General features: G+C 33.9%; 2 protein-coding genes across 2 annotated transcripts in view; both read left to right on the plus strand.

The window, feature by feature from the left end:
• Positions 1–5,390: 5,390 nt before the first annotated feature.
• On the plus strand, positions 5,391–6,530 carry LOC123014526 (rhythmically expressed gene 2 protein). Its single transcript, XM_044413686.1, has one exon. It carries the CDS (start codon positions 5,619–5,621, stop codon positions 6,390–6,392), a length of 774 nt encoding a protein of 257 aa, XP_044269621.1. The 5' UTR covers positions 5,391–5,618; the 3' UTR covers positions 6,393–6,530.
• Positions 6,531–9,200: 2,670 nt separating this feature from the next.
• Positions 9,201–18,068, plus strand: part of LOC123015319 (E3 ubiquitin-protein ligase MYCBP2) — a 69,675-nt gene continuing 60,807 nt past the window's right edge. The window contains 14 exon segments of the mRNA XM_044415008.1: positions 9,201–9,488; positions 9,534–10,200; positions 10,253–10,570; positions 10,622–10,789; positions 10,838–11,056; positions 11,105–11,289; positions 13,289–13,476; positions 13,522–13,939; positions 15,342–15,685; positions 15,735–15,883; positions 15,932–16,105; positions 16,154–17,021; positions 17,070–17,254; positions 17,305–18,030. Coding sequence (XP_044270943.1) covers positions 9,418–9,488; positions 9,534–10,200; positions 10,253–10,570; positions 10,622–10,789; positions 10,838–11,056; positions 11,105–11,289; positions 13,289–13,476; positions 13,522–13,939; positions 15,342–15,685; positions 15,735–15,883; positions 15,932–16,105; positions 16,154–17,021; positions 17,070–17,254; positions 17,305–18,030 — 4,680 coding nt within the window. The 5' untranslated portion in view covers positions 9,201–9,417.

Below are 18,068 nucleotides of genomic sequence, written 5' to 3' on the forward strand. Positions count from 1 at the left end.
TGCTCAATGATCAGTGGTCATTTTTACAACAAAAAAACTCTTTATTTGATTTAATTAGTTCACAGGTACTCTTTGTTTGTTTTAAGTAAAGAAACAGTTTTTGTTTATTCTAATTAGAACAAAGAAGGTACAATTGGCCATTTTTAAGCAAAAGAAGAGTCTTAAAACAAATACATACTTTTATAAAAATGCTATTTTAAGTAAGATTAACATGCATTTCTCCTATATGGCGCAATACCTGAACAGCAAACCTTAACTTCAAAAAATCATATCTTAAAAACTACTCGGTATATTTTTTTGAAAATTTGGATTACAACTAAAAAAGAGATGCTCTATACGATGGTAATAATGAAAAAAAATTACTCGTACGGTTTTTCTTAGATTACTTCGATTTACTTCGAACTTCTTCGAACACTCTTTGAAGAAAAGTTTGCAAATATTCAATTTCAACTTTCATATCATCCTAAAGGGCAAGGTCATCCCTTTAGAATGATCTTTATTTGAAAGAAATCGGCCTAATAGTTATTGAGTAATGATTTTTTAAAGTTAAAGTATATTAAATTCATTTAAATTAGAAAAAAATTATTTAATTCAAAGTGTGTGGACTTTTTAAATTTTTTTTAGTGCACTTGATTTGTCTCACTGAGACGAACAAAATGATATAAAATTTGTCTAGTTGTCACGACATGACTTTTTTTTGTCGCCTTGTTTTTGGGATCTAGTCAATACTGATTTTATGCCAAACAACTGAATTATTTATTGTTGGTTTAATTTTTGTGGTTTAAATTAAATAATAAATAATTCAAAACATTTGTGATAATAAATATCGATTCTGGTGAAACAAATTTAAGTTTGAAAAGTTTCCTGTTTGTTCAAGATAACAACCAGACATGATCAAATCTATTGTAAATTATTGCACAGTTTATTAGTGTTAGTGTTGGAAATCCACTCAAGTTGAATTCATAACCGATTAAGTTTCGAAATTATCACCTGATTTTGGCATATCAGTTTGAAACTAATAGATTTTGTGCATAATAGGCAATTATTTATCTGAATACTAGCCTGCCACATGAGACTTGTCCTCAATATTGATTGCGTTTTTCTCGAAATAAAATTCCGTTTCGAAGCTTCATTAGAAACAAACAAATTTGGATCTTTAACTAAGATACACATTAAAGAAAACAAGTAATGACTTGATATTATTCGAGAATATTTGACGAAGTATCTAATACTCAATTAGCAGATTTAATTAACAAAGTTAACAAATTTAAGCGTTTGTCTCGGTAAAGTTTCTCGATTTGGGTCATTGCAGAATTATAAAAAATAAATAATTTTAAGGAAAATTGCTGTTGTTTTCGAAAAACTCTTCCATCATTCTTGTTTAACACACGTCAGAATTTTCTTGACAAATAATAAATCAGTTGCAGCTATTTTATTTGTAGAAAATGTGAAATTGTTTTCATTCGTTAAAACTCAAGACCACAAAGCGTATTTGCAGAAAACTCAAAAAAATAAACGTAACATCGTTTAATCAAAACGAAAAGTAAGTAAAGAGGCGTGAAAATCAACATAAATATATTATTATATTTAAAGAACATAAAAACCCAAGGTAAATAGCACACAAGTTTATAATTTCTGAGGTCTATAGCGTTTTAGCGTCTGAAAATTCCTCAAAAAACACAATTAAACGAAATTAGCGTTTTTTGAGTCCTTTAAACTAAAATTTACTTGGCTAATAGTCGGTGACATTTAAGATAATGAAATCCGATAGTATCTTTGACCAAAAAAAAATAGGTAACTAAAATTTTTTAAACGATAAATCAAAGTAGACCGATGATTTTGGAATTTAGTATAGGAACCTAAATGTTGATTCTAAACAACTTTTCTTAATAACTTTTTGTCGTATTTGTCACATAAAAGGCATTTTACTCTACAGAAAAATACTTTTTTGAAAAGTTTCAAGGCATACCTACTTGATTTTTCAATACTAAAATTATGTTACATATTTAAATTTAAATCGAGATTTTTTTATTTTTTACAGGAGTCGTTTCATTTATCCAGGGACACACTCTATGTTCCAGACGTAAAATTACACGAAAATTATAATTTCGTAAGATAGAATGTTAAAAGTTTTATGTTAAATCGTTCGGGAAGTTGAAATCCGTCTTCAGTTTTTGAGTAAGTAATAGACTTTTGTATTACAAGAGAAGAAAGTGTAGGTATATTTTCATCCCACAGATGGAAGTTGTCCGCGACTGTCGAGGGTAGTAACCACCCAGGGAGGAAAAGACACTTTCCTCCTGTGTAATACCCATAATTTTTCGTACCATCTAGCAAGAAAATTTTCAAAAACTAACAATTTCTCTTGATGTCCTAATTTCGCCATTAAATCTAGCAGCATATTTTTCCGTTTCTAAAGGGAGGTAAAATGTTTGCCTTCCTAAGAGGTTAGGTACAGTTACGGAATTAAAATTTCGGGCAATATTTTTCACTTCAAAAAGTTCACTGTAAACTACCTTTTCCTACGACTATATACGAAACTAAAGTCTGTTTTTTTTTTAATGGAAATTACCAAGTCAAAATTTTGGTGAAAAAATTGGTAGCAGCTTGTCTCCATAGCCACAAATTTTGTTTGCTCTTTGTTTTTGTCCCTAGAAATTTTGTTAAAAAATTATGGTTATGTGTTCAAATTGAGATGTTGTCAAAATTTTGACTTTTATGAATCTTGTGTGCCTGTTTGGTCTTTGAAAGCGCTATAATTGAATACCTGAGGACAGACATCATTACCTAAGGTCTAAAGACAGAATTCAGTGCTAATAATTTTGACAGAAACACACCGCAAGTAAGGACAATGTTGTGGACAAAAATGAGATTCTTGCTACAAAAACTTTGAAGAAAAAGGATGTATATACAGAAAAAAGTTATTTAGCAAAAGATACAAGGTAGGTATTATGATGATTGGCAATAAATTTTGTGTAATTTATTGAAATGAGTTCAAAGTTGATGCATTTTATAAATTATTCTTCAGGTTTAGTTTCAAAATTGTTACTTTTTCAACTCGTTCCACAAAAACCGTGCACAAGACACTAATTTAATTGCGTTCTTTCCGAGGTTCTCTCTCTTTCATGTTTATATTGTATTCTTGTCAATTTGTTTAGCAAACCTGCATTACAAATTGCGTCTACATTTTAACGGGCCCTTTTTCTAACTTCCTGCTTGCGAACTATTCGTTTCCAAATATCGAAAAACTGTTAGTGTACCAAATTTGTTCCTTTTTTGGTGTTTCGTCTCTAATTTTTTTTAGACGTTTTTGTGTGCTGATGTTTAATGACATTGTTTTCAAATTAATTCAAAAAACCGGAACTGCCAACTTCCTTTATTAAAATTACCATGAATGAATTTACTAGTGATGCCAACGTTAAGACTGTTTGGCATTTCCATTTAAAAAAAACAAACTTTAGGTCATAACACATTATTACATATGCACGAAAATTGCCAATATCGTACGAGGCCGAAAACCTGTGCGATTTGTTTTCGCACTGTGTGTTAGAAATCTAACGCACAATACACACTCGAATGTTTTGTATTTTTTCATTTAACGTAATTTTTTTTTTGTATCCATTATAAAAAATAAATCGTTAATTGTAGGTAATTGGCCATTTTCCTTTCTAAGATTAGGGTGGAAAATATTAGTGTTGGAAAAAATTTGAAAACAACACAAGTTTTATTAAAAGTCTTGTTGTCTTAATAACTATTGAATACTCATAAAATGTGTATTCAGTATTTAGTATTCTGTTTCAAAACAAAAAAAACACAAAATAGAGGGTGTTTTATTAGAACTCGCATCCCAGAGAAAAATAAGTTTTTAAGTTAAGATATCAGAAACATGAAAAAATGTTTAAAAAATTCTATTCATAAAAATTTTAAAATTATGGGGGTTTATTAAATTTTCCACTTTGACCCAATTTATTTCTGTTGGAAAAATAATTCTACATGTTTTTTTGCTGCAGGCTATTAGAAGAGGAAACAAAAGAGTTGTTTCCTGAATAATTGTAAAACTATGTTTATCTGCAAACGTCACAAAAGTGACCACTTTTATGACTAAATGACAGGTAAAAGTTTTACTTTTCAGACATGGAGTAAAAACACTGTTTTTACGCCTAGGCGTTTTCACTTTTACTTGACACTTACTTTGACATTTACCACTGTTGTCTCTTTCTTGTCCCTTTCGCTTTTTCAGCATTTTCTGGAGAGGTACAAGGTAGATTATCAGCATTCGACATTTTGCACTATAAACTACACCAGTTATTCACCAGTTAAATCAGTGAACACTTTCGAAATCTCAACACAAATTCCGAAACTGACGCGTGACGTTTGTTATGATTTTATTGCAAAGCGTCCTGATTATTGAGGTGATTTACTTGATTATTGGTGTGTTGCTCTTTTCGTTCTATCTGAATCGTTTGCAGATAAATTAGTATATGTTATTTGGAGTAAAAGTGAGTTTATGTGGCTCCGCTGAATCCATTTGACTCACTCCGTTCGGCGAAATGAACGTTCAGCTTCGCCACATAAACAATCACTTTTACTCCTAATAACATAATCTACTATTAACGTTATTTATGTTTTTTATTGGCAAAATTTTTTAACTTTTAACGTTAAATGACAAATAAATAAATTGGCATTACTGACACTTGAAAAGTAAAACTTTTCTTTGAAATAATAAGAATTAATATGGAAGATGTTGCACTCACCGAAACTGTTAGAGAATATATTGTCGTATCAACAAGAAATTACTCCCTAGGATTTAGGGATATTCGTATGAATAAGTTGGCATAAATTTGATTAGGTTAAATTTTGGTGACAAACAAAAGATCGTATGTAACCAGTGTCAAAATTTAGGTTGTCACCTGTCAGCTTGTATGGCGATTTCAATTGATAGCTGACAGCATGTTGACAGAAAAGGTCAACCGTCAACTACAAGGGGTAACCAACCCTAAGCATTCAAAATTACTTCTGAAAATTCTAGTTGCAAACAACATGGAAAACGTAATTTTCCTAAAAATTCAAATCCTAGGTGGTAATTTCTTGTTGACAAATCTGTGTTTTATAGCTTGTCTTCGAAAATTTAGTAAAATGTCAAATCCGTTAATTCTTAAATTAAATCTTAAATGATACATCTTAAATATGGAAGCATATAAATAAATAAATAAATACTACAAATAAACAAAATAAATAGACATAAAGAATGTTAAATGTTGAAAAACAAAGGTCAAATTTTTTCTAGGGCGCGAGTTCTGAAACACTAAATGGATAGTATAAAAAAATTACTTAGCATTTAAGAAGCATTAAAACAATAGTCCATTACATCACAATAGAGCTTTTTTAACTTAAATTTGTTTCTACAGGAATAATTTTTTATTTCCCAAAACGTCAAATTCGCTATGAAAAACGTCAGGTCGCACCCCACTCCCCGTCGTCGGCGGCGCTCCTGCATCCCCAGGCGACCTTGAGCTTAGTCAGCTCTATCAGTTCGATGTAAATGTGTGCAGCAAACCTCAGCAGGATTGAATTCCTGTTCTGACAGTCAATCGTGCAACCTCCTCGTAAGTGCCACAATGAACCTCTCACGTTTCCGGTTGATAACATTCGACGTGACCGACACCCTCCTCAAATTCCGCTCGGCTCCAGGAAAACAATACGGCGAAGTGGGCGCCATGTACGGCGTCCTCGTCGACAGCAACTCGCTGAGCGCCAATTTCAAATCGCACTGGCACAAAATGAACGCCGAACATCCCAATTTCGGCAAGAATAGTCTAGGCTGGCAGAGCTGGTGGAAGCAGATCGTGGTGGGCACTTTCAAGGACTCCAAAATCGACTTGGACGACCGGAAACTGGACTCAATAGCCTCGCATTTGATCGAATTGTACGAGACCTCCATGTGCTGGCAGCCCAGCTACGGGGCCTTGGGGCTGCTCTCGTATTTGCGACACCGGGGGGTGCCTATGGGGGTGATCTCCAATTTCGATCCCAGACTGGACTCGACTTTGATCAACACGAAGTTGAGGCACTATTTTAAGTTCGTGACAGCGTCGTATGACGTCGGAGTGGCCAAACCGAGTCAAGGGATTTTTGAAAAAGCGATGGAAATGTCCGAAATTAACGACATCAAACCTGAGGAGTGTCTCCATGTTGGAAACACAGTTCTTTTGGATTATGTCGGGGCTAGGAAAAGCGGGTGGAGTGCCGTGTTGATCCATGATAAAGACTTGAAAAAAGTTAAAGAGAAATATCCATTCGTTGATGGCAATTACGTGTTTCCCAGTTTGTACGAGTTGCATAGATATTTTTTAGAAAATAACGACGTTAAATTAAGTGCCCAATCGTTTTAAACTTCCGCGCGACCAAAGTATTGTTTTGTTGTATTTATTTTTGATTTTATTTTGTATCTTGTTTAGGAAGACGAATCCTTATCTTATCGCATTAGAATGATATGCGATTCTTTGAAACAAAATAGATTATTTTGAATATCTGCCGAGTCTCATTTCCTACTTTTTCCCAAAATTGGAGTTAAAGCATTTTTGTTTGATTAGTAGTAATTAAAAACATGTTTTTTTCTGTAGAGTAATAAAATTTACCCAGTAAACACGTTTTATAAACTATTACTATAAGTCAAACTGAAGATGAAGAAGGTAGAAATAAAAAAAGAGAAAGGAACAGAATTAGAAATTAAAAGGCATAATTGGAAAAAATAGAAATTTCTTACTTTGCCGCGTTCATAAAAAACAAATTAAAGGAAGGAGTAAAAAATAAAAACAGAAAATATGTAAAATATGTATATGTAAAACAAAGACGAGTATGTAGTATCTGTAGGAAAAATTTCTGCAATTTTAAGTTTAATTAATTTTTTATAAGTAAAAATACAGGTGCGTCAGAACTCGCGCCCCAGAGAAAAGGTAAGGTAAGGTAAGGTACTAGGTATACCCAGGAAAATGGAAAAAAAAAATTATCTATAAAAATTTCGATGTTATGAGAATTTTAAACTTTGACTATTTATTTTTTTTAGTTTTTTGCTACAGACTATTAGAAGAGGAAACAAGGAAGCTGTATCCTAAATTGTAACTCTGTTTAATGTTATTTGTGCCTTTTATTGACAAAATTTTTGTACCTTTACTAAATATGTAATTATAAAAAAACATTTACCAGATCACTAGTATTGTTAAATATACCTAATAAAATGTCAAAAAATAAATGGCAAAATTTTTTGACAAATAGAATTTTTTAAACATTTTTTTCATGTCTGGGGTCTTATTTTATTTGAAATTTTTCTCTGGTACGCGAGTTTTAACACACCTTGTATTCAGATTAAAATATCTCTTAATTTAACTTCTTGAACCCTTTGAGTTCAAACCTCTTCAATAATTATTATAAAATTATAGAAAACAAAACAAAAGAAAATATCAGAGATAATAATGCAAAACAAACAATAAGTAAAAAAGAAAGAAAAGAAGTCAGAAAAAAAGTTTATATTACAAAACACAAAAATATAAGAAAGATAGAAAGGAAAAGCGGCAAAACAAACTTGAAAAAGATGAGAAGGTTAGCAAAATGTGAGTAAAAATGAAGAATAGTGGAAAGATAATAAATGAAGCACGTATGTATAAAAAAAAGATAAAAAAAGAAGAGTGTGAGTGTAAAAAGCAAATAAGAAAACATAAAAACAGACTAGACTTTTAATTTGAATTAAAGAGTTATTTCTAATTATTCTTCTTACTTAATAATAATACCAATAATGCAGAAACATATTACCTTAAAAAATGCAATTTTATCAGAAATTTATATTCTAAAATTTAAATTAATAATTACTCCCAACATGGAATATAACATTTTGTATTGAAAAAAAAATAGTAATTTCTTTATTTAAATAAAAAAAATATATATATTTTGTGTTTCTGATAAGTTTGTTATTCCTTCCTTTATGCTTAATTGTAATTTTATTTTGTAAACACGATTAAAACATCATGTCTGTCAAATGTGTTATTATCTTATTTTATTGAAATGAATACTATGCGATTATTTAAAGTAGCAAGAAACAAAAAAAAAACCTAAATGTGCAGTGTATCATTCTACCCCCGTTTATTGAGCGTTTAAAATTAAATTTTAGGAGTCCCCTGCTGATATAGGGTGAGCTTATCCTATTGGCACTTCAAATAAAGGGGATGATGACCCAAATACACGTGTGGTGTCAACGTAGGCGTATTCGAGATAAAATTTTATTTAAAAAAGCACACTTGCCGTTTGAAATAAACGATAAATAAAAATAAATTAATTAATAAATAAACGATAATCAATCAAAGTCAAATCGGGAAAAAAGAAGAAACTTTGACCGATAGTCCAGAGAAGTTAAATAATTATTTGTAATTTAAGTCTACTTAGATAAAAACATTAATTTTATTAATTACAAGAGGTAACAACACTTTTTTGTCACTTAATAACTGATATTAAAGCATTATTAAAAGGCAATCAAGGGTCTTTTTACCTCTTGTGCCTGAATACATACTGATAAGAACTAGCAATTAATTGATAAAGCTTCCAAATTACAATGAGCTATTGTTTCGTTTTTTTGTTTAGTAAAAAATAATCTTGGAAATTTAAGTAAAAGAACACCGGCTAAATTTTAATGAGATGTAATTTTAATGTCGATGGCGGCAAATGTAAAAAATTAATTAAATTAATAACCAATTTCTATCTTGTTTTTTTTTATTAAACAAAATATAAAAATGTAAAAATTTATTCAAAAAAGCCGCCACTCCTCTCTTCTTTCTGGTGGTAATTAACCTTCACACCGCTAGATGGATGCCAATAGTTAAAGCTATCGGCTTTGCAAAAGCAAATAACACATTTCCAAATTTGTTGTAACGTATCTTTTTTCAGATCATCAATTGGCAATAACATTTTCTTTTTCCTTTTGCGGGTGAACCACTGGTATACACCAGTGGTACCAAACAAATAAACAATTTTACTGGCTATTCAGCATAAATTAGATTAAACGTAATTTTTTTCAAATACTGCGACAAACAATTCTTGCTTACTTGCAAATTTTCTGAATCCAAGCTTTGTTTTCCTCTGAATCTCCATTGTTTGACTTTGTAGTGGAATTCAACCTGCAGTTGGTATCACTGGTGATACTGTGCTGCTGTTGTTTTGCCGGTTGAATTAAATTTCTGTGTATATTTAAAATCCGTTTTAGGTGAGAAACTACCCAAAATTCGCTTTTCAAGCAATGCAACACAAGCCTTTCAAGCAACCCCTCAATAAGGGTAACTAAAAATCGATTTGTCCCGGGGATGATTCACCCCTCGAGAAAATCGATAATTTCCTTCGCATTTTTCTTCCCGTTTGAATAACAGTCGCAAAATGCTCCCCGACCCGTTTTATCTCAGCAAATTCTTCCACGAGACATTCAGAGTTCACCCCGATAGTCAAAAGTAAGTAAAATCCACCCTTAAATCACCACCTAACCTAACTTGTAGAAAACGCCTCGAATGGAAGAAACTCAAGAAGAAAACATTGAAATCTCGCACGAAACAAAAAAGCAAACTTGAAGTGATGTGCGAGAATGACTTTCAGTCGCCCCCTGAAATGGAATTACCCGGCAATGCGTCAGCTTTTGCCGTTTTCGCCTCAATACGACTCGCTGTCTTGGACCGGTGGATGCGACAGGCCACTCAGGAGTACCTCCAAAGCAGCTGCAGTGCCCCCTTGCAAGACCAGAGCGAAATCGACAGTGACACGGAAGATAACAGCCAAACTAGCACATACATGCCTATAAAAGTGTCAAAAGTCGTGGGATTGGGGCTCAGATCGGTCTTTGAATTGATCAAAGAGAGTCGCATTACGCATCCGGGACTTTGCACGAAAGCTTTATCTGCGTTATTGGACGTTTTGCAAGGACAGACACCTGAAGGGCTCAAATCTGAGCCCCCGGACGTCATAGACCCACTTTTTGACTTGTTGTTAGACTTGGCTTGCATGCATGGGCCGGAAAGCTCGGTTCCTAACGACGGCACTCATCTGACTGCAATCGCGTGTGCTTGTCTTCTGTCCCTAGTGGTGGTTAGGGGGGACACTGGGAAGTATTTGTCGGCCACTGCGGCCCTTCTGATGTGTCCAAGGGCACTATCAGTGCAAAATATTCAGGTATGACACCACTGCAACCAGAAATAGATATTAGTATTTGTTATTATTGTAGATGCCGGCGGTTTTGTCATCCCTGCAAAGGAGTGTCCAAGGGGTGCTTTTGGGGAAAATGATCCGACCTGATTGGGTCACTCATGGAGTACCAAGTAGCTCGAAAATTGATTCATTTTGTGTAAAAATGCCACACGATTTGCAAAATGTCATGTTGGCTCTGAAATCGCTTGCTTGTGACGGCCAATATTTGTATTTATTCACTTCCAATGGACTTTTCAAAATTGGGACGGGTTATGGGGATAGTGTTAAAGGTCACGTGTACTTTTGGAAACCCGATTTTTACCCAAATGACAACGGGACGTTAGTTTTTTGCACGGTACGTAGATACTCATTTTCGCTAAAAATAATCCAGAAATGATGGTTTTAGGACAATTTGTATTTGAAGTTAAATGGGCGCCGAGGCAGCGAATTTTTGATCGTTGAAAGGACAAATTTGTTGATTTCTGGATCAGTGCCACTGCATAGTCGGGACGAGTCTGCGTCTGTTATTTTCTCAGATGGTGATAATTTAGGGACGATTTCGCCATCCCGAGACGTAAAATAACCGCTAAAAAATATATTTTTGTTAAATTTCGGTTTTTAGGATGGTTTTGTTGTCCGTATTTTAAACCAACTGACTTCACCCGCCTCTCTAGTCAACGAACTTCCCTTAAAATTGGCCCGCAAATGCGTCGATGTTTTCGGGATTGCTTCTTTCGACGAGGAGGGGAATTCCCATACTGTAAACACCGGAAGTGAGGACGAAATTGCGACGATTTGTGCCGGAAAAGAATTCGGTTTGATTAAAACAACAACCGGAAAAGTAAAAACTCCGTTAATTCGTTGATATTTTTGTAACATTGTAATATAGGTTTTGTACTGTGGTAAAGCTTCTGCTTTGGGTATCAAGCAAGCCGGAGTTAGGACCGGAAAATGGTCGGAACTCATCCTCACGAAAGCACCCAAAGTAACCCATATCGCAGTTGGCCATGATGGGTTACATGCCATTTTGTTAACCGAAGATGGGTCGGTTTTTTTCGCTGGGACGGCTCGCAGGTAATGAAACAATAGTAATTTTGCTCTTATTTAAAAATATTACACAAATCTGATTTCACAGTAATTTTAAAAAACATTAAATATTTACATAACGAACGCTTCTGTAATATTTAAGTAGAATCTCTAAAAGATCTGTATTTGTTTTAGTGCAGAGATAGCACAAGTTTTTATTCGACTTCTAGAAACTATTACAAAATTGTGTAATATTTTTTAATTTAATTATAAAAGTGTTTACAAGAAATATTTTTTATTGAGAATTTGTGTAAAGCATCAGAAATGTTTATTTTTATTAAAAAGTTACATATTATGTACGTAAAAAACCTTTACTGTTGGAGCTGTTCAAATAATCTAAGATGCACAGAATGTTCAACAAAAATAAACAGATATTATTAAGTTATATATTTTAAAACAATTCATGCTAAAAATTGAGTCATTCTTCGATAGAATTGTAAAAATTGTTTCTAAAATAAATCAATAAATTTCGCACTAGCGGAGAAACTGTGGTGCGAGAGATTTATGTAACGTTTGCGAATCTGTAAGGCTTGAACGATGAAACGGGAAGCTGTCTCTAAATCCTTCAGTAGAACCTTTAAAAACAGTCAAAAATTCATACACATTTTTATAGATCGGTAAAACCCTTCAAGGGTTTCCCTCAAGGTTGATACAGTTGTGAAAATTACTCACCCCACTAGTGTCTTTTCTCGAAATTGACACCCTCTGGAAATGCGCGACGTATAAATCTTGTTCATCTAAAATTGCTTTCTCCGGGAACCGAAATCTCATAATGACTGCGCCTATCACTCAAAACTCTGCAATAATAACATTTAATACCTCTAAATCATAGTATTTTTTTTAAATAAGAAAATTAAAAAAAATCAACTTGTGAATTTCAAATTTTGCAGTATTTTCTAAGATTCTGGGCGCTGATTTTAAAACGGTTTTTTTTATCATGAAGGATTTACGGGTAAGGAAAATTAAAAAAAATAACGGAAAGTATAGTAAATATCTGTAATTGAAGAAAATTCTGTTTTAACTTTTGACATTAGCTGAAAGAATACTTGGGGAGCTTGAAACCACCAAAGAAGGTATAAATAAGTATAAAAAATTTCTTTCTACTTCTTTTTCTTTTAAATTTAGTTTTTATTGAACTATTGTGTGTGGATTTACATTTTCTTTCACATTCCATACTTCTTTCCGTTCGAAATTTGTGCTTGTTTTTTGTATTTTAATGAACCTGGAAGCGCCTATAAAACCTGTAAAAAAACTAGTACGTTAAGGAAGTTCTTATAAATATATTTTTTTGACTTCATTGCCCAAAAATACATAAAAATTAGTTAAGGCAGCTAGAAAAATTTATAAATCAATAGATAAAGAAGCAAAAAAGCACTAACAAATACCTTATTTTGTCTCATAGCTTATATAGGGTGATTCAAAATTCTTGTACCAACTCTTGGGTGGTGATAAAAGACATCCATTCGAATTAAAAGTTTCCTTGGCAAAAATTATTTGATTTATTTTTACAAGATATACTCGTAGATCTTCAAAGGTTAGATCTTTAGGTTTTGGCCGTTCAGATTATGCATTTTTGAATTTAGACAGCGAAAACGGCAGACCTTGCAACATTAAACAGATTAAAAAAAACACCAATTTGTGTCTTATTAACAAAATATTAAATAAACTAGGAAATTCAATAATGAATTAAATCTGACAATATCATAAGCTAGGGTGTCTTCATGACAATATGAAAATTGTTAGTTCTGTTGGTTTTCAGAAATCAAAGCTTGAAACAAACTTCGTATTTATTTTTATGCTTAGCTGAAAATTTACCATCATCATTTGAGAATTGGTCCGACACATTATTCCTGTATAAGTATCTATTTATTTATTTTTAAAATCTAAGTTAAACAACAATTTCTAACGATGTAAAGCAGTTTTGTGTTTTCTTTTTAAATATACGCAATTGTACAAGAACAATATACTAAAACATGTTTTGATTTAGGGGCGAAGATGGGGACCAAAGTAAGGTCCGGAGGCAACCTAAGCCCATCAAACCCAAAAAAATGATTAAAGTTGATGGTCAGTTTATCGTTTCTGCGGCTTGTAATAACGGAACGACGGCTTTAGTAACCCGAGATGGCGAATTATTAATGTTTGGGAAAGATACTGCTCATGTCGATGCCACTACAGGTATTTCAGTAGTTTATTGAGAACAGTTGGTAACTGTAATTGTAGGTTTGGTTTGTAATTTGAAAGGCGAGTTTATTGTACAAGTGGCTTTGGGTAAGGCTCACGCTGTAGCCTTGACGAGTAAAGGTCAAGTATACACTTTTGGTATTAACAACAAGTTTCAATGTGGACGTGATTTTGTTTCGTTGAATAAAGAGGGTACTTCCCATAATATCGTCGCTATGGATACTTGTGGTACCCAAGATGAGCACGACCTCTATGAAGAAATCGACGAAAATCGCAAGGAAGGGGAAAATAGCGCTGGTAGCTCTGATAACGTTATAGAACCACACCAAAACATGTGTCCCGCTGGGATGCACTCTTGGCACGACGACAAATGCATGATTTGTACCATTTGCAGGGAATGCACTGGATATTCCATCAGTTGTCTCTCCTCAATGAGCGCAGACCGAAATCCCGGCCAGTGAGTCTATAAATATACATGGTCCAAAAGTCTGGAAACGATGTTATTCTGTCGAAACTATTAAATTTTTTGGCAAATAAATTTATAGGTGTGCAATTGCTATAAAAATGCTATTCAAAAAAAATTTGAATATTAATTAATTGTTTATACTTACGAGATAAACATAGTAACTTTTTTTTTAATAGAAACCTACCACAATTTTTTTTAGACAACGAGCTTTGTTGCCATGCAAAAATTTTTTTTGTAAACATTACACTTTTTTGTTAAAAAAATGTTTGACTTACAAGAATTAAAGAATTTTTTTTGGAAATAAATTAATAAATGTTTAAAGGTTGTAAAGGAGCAACGCCAAAATATTTTTTATTTTAATTAATTGTTTAAACTTTTAAGATTACCATAGTAATAATTTTTTTTTTAAATAAAAACGGTTTTTTATTTATTGTTTTACAAAGATATGTTTATGCATTTTATAAATGTACAAAAATATTTATTGAAAACGTTACAATTTTCGTTAAAAAAATTATAAACTTTATCTGTTGTCAAAACTTTCTTCCACCGGCCATGGGGTGGTATGTTAAGACCTAGCATCAGTGGTAAGCACGCCTTCTTTTATGTCATTGCTATGGCGTCGTCATTTTGCTTTATTTTCCAAATAAAATTGTTTCTCTCTGGAGCGCTTTTTGAGACAACAGCACACGTTTCTTTAATTTATGTAAAAAATATGTTAATATTTCTTAAAAAAAAACTATTACTTACATAATTTGTTTTCAAAAAGAAATAGCGTTATTTTGTATTTACAAAAAAACTAATAGTTGCAATTATTACCTACGTAAACATTACCCTCCCCACATTTATAAAATGCATAAACATAACTTTGCAAAACAATAAATAATAAACCGTTTTTATTTAGGAATAAATAAATAAAAATAATAATAAAAATTATAAAAATAATAAAATTATTAGTATCATAATCTCAAAACTTTAAACAATTAATTAAAACATTTTTTTGGCATCGCTCCTTTACAGCCTTTAAACATTTATTAATTTATTTCCAAAAAAACTGGTAGTTTACTCCAAAAAAATTGTTTAATTATTGTATGTCAAACATTTTTTTAACAAAAAAGTGAGAGGTTTACAAAAAAAATTGCACAGCAACAATTCTTGTAACAAACTCGTTGTCTAAAAAAAATGTGGTACGTTTCCATTATCTAGTAAGTATAAACAAATAATTAATATTCAAAATTTTTTTTGAATAGCATTTTTATAGCTATTGCACACCTATAAATTTATTTGCCAAAAAATTTGATAGTTTCGCCAGAATAACATCGTTTCCAGACTTTTGGACCACCGTGTATATATTCAAAAAACGGGTCAAAAATCCCTTCTAATCCCACTTTTCCAGGGAGTGTGGTTGCGGCGAAGGCGACAGCGGGTGTTCAGTCTGCGGTTGTTGCCGAATTTGTGCACGAGAAGTCGTTGATAATTCCGAATTGGCCGACTTGGCCGGAATGATGCGTTTAGACCTGATTTTCCGCGACAAGGTTCTAATCCCTCCGAGACAAAGAACCAAATTACACGAGCAAATCCACAGTCGGTTAGAAGAACGCAAAAATCGGGGCCGCAAATCTGGTCCTGGTCCTAGCAAACAATCGGCGAAAATAAAATCGTTACGGCCTGCGGTTTCGGCCACTCCGACACACAGGTCGAGTAATAATACTCTGAGACAGTGTAATATCCTCGGAACGGGTAATAACAAGTGCTAGGGAAAATTTCGTATGTAATGTATGAGTTGTAGTGAAGGAACAAGCCGGCTCTGATGTCGAGCGTGACGCTACGAGAATTGCATGTCTGCCACCGGCGAAAGTTCACGTTCCTTCGGATAGTCCAGTTGTGCAAATTGCGTGCGGGCTGCATCATAGTGTGCTATTACTACAAAATGGACAAGTAACAAGACAAATTTAAGTGGGGTGGTACTACTAATGCTGTTTTCAGGTCTACAGTTTTGGATCGAATTTGTATGGTCAATTGGGTTGCGGCGACATCCTGGCGAAAAATAGTATACAACTCGTGAGATTGCCGTGTAGTGCTATACACATAGCGGCTGGAAGTAACCACACTGTTGTTTTAACATCTAAAGGAGAAGTTTACACTTTCGGGAACTACCAAGTTTGTTACCACCGTTTTTACAAATTTTTATTAATTTTGTGTTTATAGAAAGGGCAATTAGGGCGAAATTCACCTTCTGTGTCCCCTCAAGACTCGTCTCAACCCGGGCAAAGCACCAGCTCGCGTTATAGCAACCCCAGAACTCCCTGGTATTGCATCCCAGCCATCATTCCAAACATAGGCCCCAAACACGGCCGTAGAGCCACTTGGGTCGGGGCTTCAGGCGATCAGACTTTTCTCAAAATCGACGAAAGTCTCATAAATTCAATCAGTATTTCGAAATCAATCGTCACGGCTAACAAATACTCAATTGTTCTCTTGCCGAGTCACGAAGAGACAGCAAAAAGTTTCAAATGTTTGGTTATAAACAAAAGAGATGGGAATTGTAACTCGTTCAAAGGCCCCGAACAGGTCGATTTCTGCAACAAAATCGTCTGTATGGACCCGATTTATAACATTCTGTGGTCCTACAACCCGCTCAACCACGAAATCACCTGCTACAACATTATCGCAACCGAATTGCAAACGCGAAACTCGGTTAAAACCTTTGATAATAAATTTTTATTTCATGTGAAGACGTTGAACGACAGTGTGACTGAACTTCCTGATGATTTGGATTTAGCGGCGATTCTTTCACCCGAATTGTCTTTACCGGTTATAACCAACTGTCACGTGACGCGGTTTCAAGCCGCTATTAACTTGTTGTGTTGTCTGGATACGCTAACTGCAGCACATGATTTGCAAATGGCAGCGGTTAAGGAAGAAATAGACGATCGCCAGTTAGTGTCAGGGAAACAATACTCAAAAGAGGATTTTCAAAGTGTTAACCGGTTTGAGAATCACGGTGGGGGGTGGGGATACTCCGGACATAGTATTGAAGCGATTAGATTCATGGCCGACACTGATATCCTACTAGGTGAGTGCTTGTTTTCTATTGGTTGTTTTGTAACGTTGTGACCAATAGGCGGGTTTGGTTTGTTTGGGGGTCGTGGCGAGTACACGGCCAAGTTGAAATTGTTGGATATCGGCCCTGATGGGGGTGAACAGGAAGGTGATGGTGAATTACTAGCCGAGACCGAAGAGGTGCCCTACGAGTGTGGTCCGAGACAGAAATATCCGTTGTTATTCGACGAACCAATTCAATTACAAGTTAGTTACAATTTTTTGGTGGTTTGTTTTATTTCTAGGGGAATTTCCAGGCGCATCGTTGGTACGTCGCTTGGTGTCGTATAAGTGGTCCTAGCAGCGATTGTGGCTCCTCAGGTCAAGCCATGGTAACCACCGAAGACCAAGTTTTGTTCTACTTCAAATCCTCGAAGAAGTCTAACAATGGTACTGATGTCAATGCTGGTCAAATACCTCAATTGTTGTACAAAGTGATAACACCTGAGAATCACTCGCCGCCGAGACATGTCGATATTGCAGAGCCCGTTCATATCCTGTCGAAGGATTTTTCAAGGACTGTGACAAAAGAATGTTTCCAAAGCCTTCTTTCTTTGTTACAATGGTCGTGGAATACTTTCAAATGGGGAGTTGTTGAAGGACAATCGATCAAAAATATGTACACTAATATTGAATTGGAACGCTTGGTTTATATAAGTAGGGCGAGTTTGAGACTAATTCACACTTATACGAATGAGATTTATCCGAATCAAATTATCAAGAAAATTCCTTTAGAAAACGTACAACTGGCCGAAAGTATCGGCGATGTAAGGACTCTTTTGAAACAGATATTATCAGATAATTTGCCGGCCCTCATGAATAAAAAGTCGAGCAAGGGGAAAAATTACAGCCAAAATTTTGTTATGATGAATAGCATTTTGGAGGAGTGTCATAATACGTTTGTCGCTTGTTTCCACGCCTTTTACCCAACAGCATATTTAAAGTGGAATTGTCTTTGTGACCTGCTTTCAGAAATTGATAAAGTATTTATTCATTATTTAATAAAAAATGTTTGATGAAG

This window comes from Tribolium madens, unplaced genomic scaffold, assembly GCF_015345945.1.
Source record: "Tribolium madens isolate multiple individuals breed KSU strain unplaced genomic scaffold, Tmad_KSU_1.1 Scaffold_97;HRSCAF=244;Tcas5.2_LG3a, whole genome shotgun sequence".
NCBI lineage: Eukaryota > Metazoa > Arthropoda > Insecta > Coleoptera > Tenebrionidae > Tribolium > Tribolium madens.